General features: G+C 47.2%; 1 protein-coding gene across 2 annotated transcripts; it reads left to right on the top strand.

Annotated features, from left to right (window-relative positions):
* The first annotated feature begins 1,519 nt into the window (after nucleotides 1-1,519).
* Nucleotides 1,520-5,155, top strand: Tmem254 (transmembrane protein 254). Of its 2 annotated transcripts, none has more exons than XM_021203636.2 (4): nucleotides 1,520-1,894; nucleotides 3,263-3,366; nucleotides 3,591-3,650; nucleotides 4,251-5,155. In XM_021203636.2, exons 1-4 carry the CDS (start codon nucleotides 1,808-1,810, stop codon nucleotides 4,369-4,371), a joined length of 372 nt encoding a protein of 123 aa, XP_021059295.1. In that variant the 5' UTR covers nucleotides 1,520-1,807; the 3' UTR covers nucleotides 4,372-5,155. The 2 variants fall into 2 exon arrangements, with proteins under 2 accessions (XP_021059295.1, XP_021059294.1); XM_021203635.2 differs by lacking the exon at nucleotides 1,520-1,894 and adding an exon at nucleotides 1,941-2,144.
* Nucleotides 5,156-6,222: the final 1,067 nt, after the last annotated feature.

Below are 6,222 nucleotides of genomic sequence, written 5' to 3'. Positions count from 1 at the left end.
GGACGTGACTGTCTACTGTAGCTTAGGCACCAAACTCACACTGTCGTAGTGTGTCTGTGTGGGGGACGTGACTGTCTACTGTAGCTTAGGCACCAAACTCACACTGTCATAGTGTGACTGTCTGGGGGACTGCCCTCGCCTCCTTAGTGCTGGGATTACAAACATGTACCACCACATATGCAAAGGTTTTCCCAGAAACCTGGTGTGGGCTGGCCTTGAACTCCTGCATCTCTTGCTTCTACCCCAGATGTCGATTGGACCACCATGCCCACTTCATCACCGATGAGGTTGATGTTTCTGTGCACTATGGTTTATCTGGGAAACAGAGTGGATCGCACCCTCTGGAATGCCTTCTTTAAAACACTGCCTCCCAGGACAGGTGGCAAAATAAGGAAACAGGACCTGGACAGCATTGCATGTCAACTCAAGTTCTGGGAATATGCATCTCACACGGCCTGAACTGCTTGGCTTTTATCTTCCCTACTCCATGCTCATCAGAGGCTACAAGGCAAATGACTCTCTGTGTGCCTGCTCTTGATGATATAAAAGCAATGGTCTGCTGCCCACAGATGTGCTGAGGAGTGAAGAAACTAAACCTCATTCTGTACTTAGTAAACTCACAGTGTTTATTCTTGCATTTTGGAGGCAGGGTCTGGAGACAGCCGTAGCACCCACCTTCCCAGTCTTGGAGGGACAGGTGTGTGCTGCCATGCATTGCTTGGGTGGTTTTTCGGTTGGCTTTTGGTTTTGACACAGGGTCTCAAGCAGCCCAGGCTAGTCAGAACTCATGTGTATCTGAAGATGACCTTGAATCCCTCATCTTTCTAAATGCTGGGATCAGAAGCTCGAGACAACACACCTGCTCATGTGGTGCTGAAGGCTGAACCCCAGGAGTTCTGCAGGCCTGGCAAGCTCTCTGCTTACTCCCTAAGCCACTGTCCTAGTCCCTGGGGGCATTATTATCATTTTGGCTGGCCTGGATCCCACGAGACCTCGACCTCAGGCCATTCCTCCTCTGCCTTCTGAGTTCTGTGATTACAAACATGGGCCAACATCCGGATCAGGTTATTTTAATCTTTTTTTTTTTTTTTTTTTTCAGACCCAAGTAAAACTTGTCTTTCTCTGAAGACGCTCAATCAAAAACAGTTGGGTACCCTACGTCTCCCACTATACAGAGATGCAACTAAGCATGGGGAAGGGGAGGGTAATGCATACACTAAAGTCTAAGCAATAATTTTTTAACCAGGAAGTAGAGTTAATATTAATCACTAATATTTAGTAAGCAGTATGGGTTAGAAACTTAATGTTTTCTTGTTAGATAAACCCAAAGCCTCGACCTGGGCTAACTCATGGCAGTTTTTTACGGATAGAGTGAAACACGCGTGGGCTAAGAAGCTACAGTAAGCTTACAAAAAGAGCATTAAGGCAGGTAGTCTACTGACTCTGTAGGCCATCCCTGTGCATGGCTCCACCCAAATGAGGCGACGTAGGGATAGCCACACTCCCTAAGCCAGCGCTGTGAATGGCTCCGCCCAAGTGAGGAGAGCAAATGAGGAGGCGCAATGCTCTGCACCACGCTCAACTCACTGAAATGGCTCGGAAACTTGACTCGCCATTATCAAGGAGGCAAAACAGCCGCTACTCTAACTGAAATTGAGAGGTGCCTCCTGCACCGGGAAGGACCGAGACTCGGTCCCCAGATCACCGCAGCCAAAACCTTCCGGATCTGGTGCACAGGAAACCGCTCGTCCCTCCCCGGCCACCTTGCACTGGATGCAAGAGACCAACCGGTGGGGTCGCTGCCGCGATGCGGACGGCCACAGGCGCCGGCTACTTCCAGAGGGGCAGCTTGTTCTGGTTCACAGTCATCACCCTCTCCTTCGGCTACTACACGGTAAAGCCCGCGGGCTGGTAGGCGCCGCGCAAGCGCACTGGCCAGCCAGGACTAAGCCTGGGGAACCGGTTCGCCAGGCTCTCCCTGTGTGGACCGGGGCCGCAAGCGATTCTGGCCCTGCGACTCAATGTTTAGGTCTCTCGAGATGGTGGTGGCGAAGTCGGAGGCCCGTAGGGACCCCACTGCATACTTCCGTGCAGCCAGACTCTGGCCCTCGCTGATCACCGCCCTGGGGCTGGGCTACTTCGCGGTAGGCATAGGGAGTGCTGGCAGCTCTGGCCATTGTTCGAGCGAAGGGTGTTGGGGGTGGACAGTTCTGCGCTCGGCAAGGCGGTTGCCTGGGTTACTGATGTACACGGAAGTTCGATGGGTTCTGAGGGATTTCTATTTGATGGTGTTCCTGTCCTTGCGTCCTATTCCACCGTCACTGAGGTTTAACCAAGTTGTATCCTTTCGGGAAGAGAGAAGTGAAATTAGTACATTGCAGTAGACCTAACAACTCTGTTTAAGATTCAAAGCAGAGTGCTTAAATAAGTTTGAATTGCTTGCAAAATTGGGATAAACCTAATGGATGGGTAGAGTTTATATTGGTAAGAAGGAAGGAAAAGGGTATAACTGGACATAGGCGTGGGAGAAGACAGGTGCACAGAGGACGAGTAGCTCTTTCCATCTGAGGAAGATTTTGTTTAAAGAATAATGGGAAAGATGCTAGGAAGTACATTGGGCTCAGCCGGTATAAATACGAAGAAATGCTGTTTAGATATTACAGGAGACCCTGGGATTGTCATGTCTACAGTGTTATTGGGGTCAAGGGTCATCACCCCTAACCTAATTTCACCATAGGCAGAGGCATGCATTGAGGCTTTTCAGAAACTACCAGACAGACCGAGAAGATGGTAATCCAGTTATAGAAACCTTGCACAACCAAGCAGCTGCAGGCAAAACTTCCGAAAGCTGCTTTTACCTGCTTCCCACGCCTATGATGAAGACATCCCTGGTTTTAGGGGTATAAAAAGCGAAAGAGAAGTGGTTCTAAATCAAACAGGAGATTGGCTCAAGCTGTAATTTCTGCAGTCTAGCCAAGGCACATAAATTATTTTAAAAAATAGTTAATAACTTCTATAAAATAGCGTTTTGCTGATATCCATTAAGAACAGTCACCCCATACAGTGACTCTGGTAAGCGTATTTCCTCCGCCTAAGTCTCACCGTTAGGTGGTTTTGAGAACATGACAGTTGGGAAAGGGAGGACTGGATGACTTGTTGAGTTTCTTTGGTGTATAGCTTTTGTACGATCAATACTGTTTCGTAGCTGCTTTCAAAAGTAACCGTTTCCTGAAAATGTTCTGTGCCTGTGGTTCTCTTGCAGTGGGTTGTTTTCTGGCCTCAGAGCATCCCTTATCAGAGCCTCGGGCCCCTGGGTCCCTTCACGAAGTACTTGGTGGACCACTACCACACCTTCCTAAGGAATGGGTAAGAAAAGCTGCTCTGGGCAGGCACAGCAGCTCCAGGTGTTTGCTACCAGGAAGGCCCGCAGTTCCTTTTAGATAGCCAACAGAGAGGCTAGCTTGCCATCAGGTGCCTTTAGCGTTAAAGTTTCTGTGTTAGAATTGATTAGCAAGTAACTATCACCCTAAACTGAAAAAAAAAGAAAAAAAAAAGAAAAACTTTTTTTTATTTTCCTTTTCTGGTTTCAGGTATTGGCTTGCTTGGCTAATTCATGTGGGAGAGTCCTTGTATGCCTTGGTTTTATGCAAGTAAGTCTTTGTCATAGGAACTTACCACTTTTATCTTGATATCTGATGTAAGTCATGAGTAGCCATGTCTAAATAATTCATAGACTTTGAGGCTGAGAGCCTGAATCCCTACACCTAACACTGAGCCTGGGACAGACGTATCAACTAAATGTTTGATGAGTGAATGCAGTTTCTTGTGCTGCCGGTTAATGGCTTAGTTTTTTTAACTGGGATACTTTCTGCTGTGTTTCAAAAATTCTGCCTAACCAACTGGAACTAAGAGTCTGTCTTCTAGTCTGCAAAAGGTCTGAGTCACTCCCCTGAGCTGGTGATTGTTCAATCCAATGTCAAAACAGAATTACATGAGGAGCTGTTTCAAAAGTACGCATGCCTGGTTTCCAGACCCAGAGATTGTGATCTGATAGGCCCTGCTTCGGATCCGGGTATATGTTCTTTCTTAAAGCTCCTCAAACAGTTCTGTGGGTCAACGTAAATTTAAAAGTCCCCAAACGAGATCCTCATAGATTGTCCCTCAGAATTATACATAAAAGTAAAAGTAGAATACAGTTGTCCCCTGGAACCAACATTAAACTTCTGTTGTTTAAATTTGCTGTCTTTCAGGCGTAAAGGGATCACAGACGGCCAGGCACAGCTCCTCTGGTTCCTACAGACTTTTCTGTTTGGTGTAGCCTCTCTCTCCATCCTGCTTGCTTACAGATCAAAACGCCAAAAACACAATTAAAAGAGAGAACGAGTTTCTTTTCACTTCTTCAAGCCCTCCTTTAAGGGGACCCTGGGGACCATGATAACCTCTCCGTCTTCTAGGCAGTGTCTGTCCAAGAACCTGCATGAGACCCTCTAGTTACTCGTATTTTGGTGCTCTGACCAACATTGGATAGACCTTCTTTGTTTAAAGAAACAGGAGACTCTTCTAGCTCTGAGACCTCCTGCCTGAAGAAGGCCTCAGGCCACTCTCCTGAGGGCCTTAGCTGAGTCATTTTCCTGCCTTTTGGCTGAGGCACAGAAACTAGATTTATTTGTGGGCACACCTATGCTCTGTGTGGTGGTATGAATATGCTTGACCCATGGGAAGTGGCACTACTAGGAGGTGTGGCCTTGTTAGAGGAAATGTGTCGCTGTGGAGGCCAGACTTTGAGGTCTCATATATTTGCTCAGGTCTAGCCGGTGTGAAACGGTCTCCTTTCGCTGCCTTTAGATCAAGATGTAGAACTCTCAGCTCCTTCTCCAGCTCCATGTCTGCCTGCATACTGCCATGCTTCCTACGATGATGATAATGGACTGAGCCTCTGAAACTATACACCAACCCCAATTAAATGTTCCCCTTTGTAAGAGTTGTCTTGATCTTGATGTCTCTTTACAACAATGAAATTCCTAATTAAGACACTCCCTGCTCTGACTAGCGCCCCCTCTCCTCCTCCCCACTGATATCTTAGCTTCTACCCCCCCCAACCTTTTTCTGATTCTGGACCAAGATAAAGTAAAACTTCCACATAACATCAGTTCCACATGCATCTGAGTTCTTTTGGTTTCTCCTGAACGTGCTACTGGTGTTGGGGGTGTGGTAAGTTTGTTTATTAATTGGAATTACCTGTTAGGTTTTTTTTTCTTCTCTTACCTTCCTCTCTCTGTAGTGTACCCTTGATATCCATAATGCTGATAAAGCCCCAAAGGTGAGGCTACACCAGAAGGTGTACTCGGAACTCAGAGAAGTCCAACTTCCCTCCCCAGCCCTCTCAGCTCAGTCCCACCCCCACGCCCCATAGTTAAGGGGAGGGGTTTAAAATGTGTGTAGCAGACAGTGCCTAAGGAGATGGAAAAGACAAAAGGAATGTCACCTTTTATAGACCAAAGTGGACAGAGGCTCTGTCATCAAATACCCTAGGTGGTGGTTTGGGTGTCCCTTCCCGGGAGAATAAAGAATTCCATACACAGTGTCTTCTGTAGAGACAGCTGGTCAAAGTACTGAAATAAATGACTGTGGAATGCCTTTCCTTGAATGGGACAACTATATGACCCCTCCAAAGCTGGGGGAAAATTAAGGCAGAGGGGACAGAGAGAATGAAAGAGCGGTCCATAGATGTGAGGGCAATCTGGTTTTAACATCTTTCACCCCATCGGTTGCCAGGGTTTATTCAACTTTCTGTTCCAACACTGTCTATTTCACTACTCTGACCTTATGGAATAGTAAGCCCCCAGGTTAAATACTCTCTTCTATAAGTTGCCTCAGTCATGGTGTCTCTTCACAGCAATAGAAAAGAAATGAAGACCATCAGTTTCAGTCAAAGGTGCATGAGTAACTATGCTCCCCCGCTAGAACCTCTAAACAAGCTGTCAAGAATGGAACATCCAGAAGACAGGGACGAGCGTTGTGCAGCAGCATTCCCGGGGCATGACGGGGCATTGCAGATGTGACTTCACTGCAGCTGTAGTGACCTACACAAGATTGGACCTATCGCCTATTTCACCATGCACATGGGAGGGGCAAATGACGTCCCACACTCCCCATCTTAATGGGAAGCAAATGAATGTGCTAGAAGGAGTAGCATATTCTTCAGTGGTGGCCACTGATGAC

Source organism: Mus pahari, chromosome 8 (assembly GCF_900095145.1).
Source record: "Mus pahari chromosome 8, PAHARI_EIJ_v1.1, whole genome shotgun sequence".
Classification (NCBI taxonomy): domain Eukaryota; kingdom Metazoa; phylum Chordata; class Mammalia; order Rodentia; family Muridae; genus Mus; species Mus pahari.
Note: the sequence above shows the minus strand (reverse complement) of the source record. Positions and strands in the feature narration are given on the sequence as shown.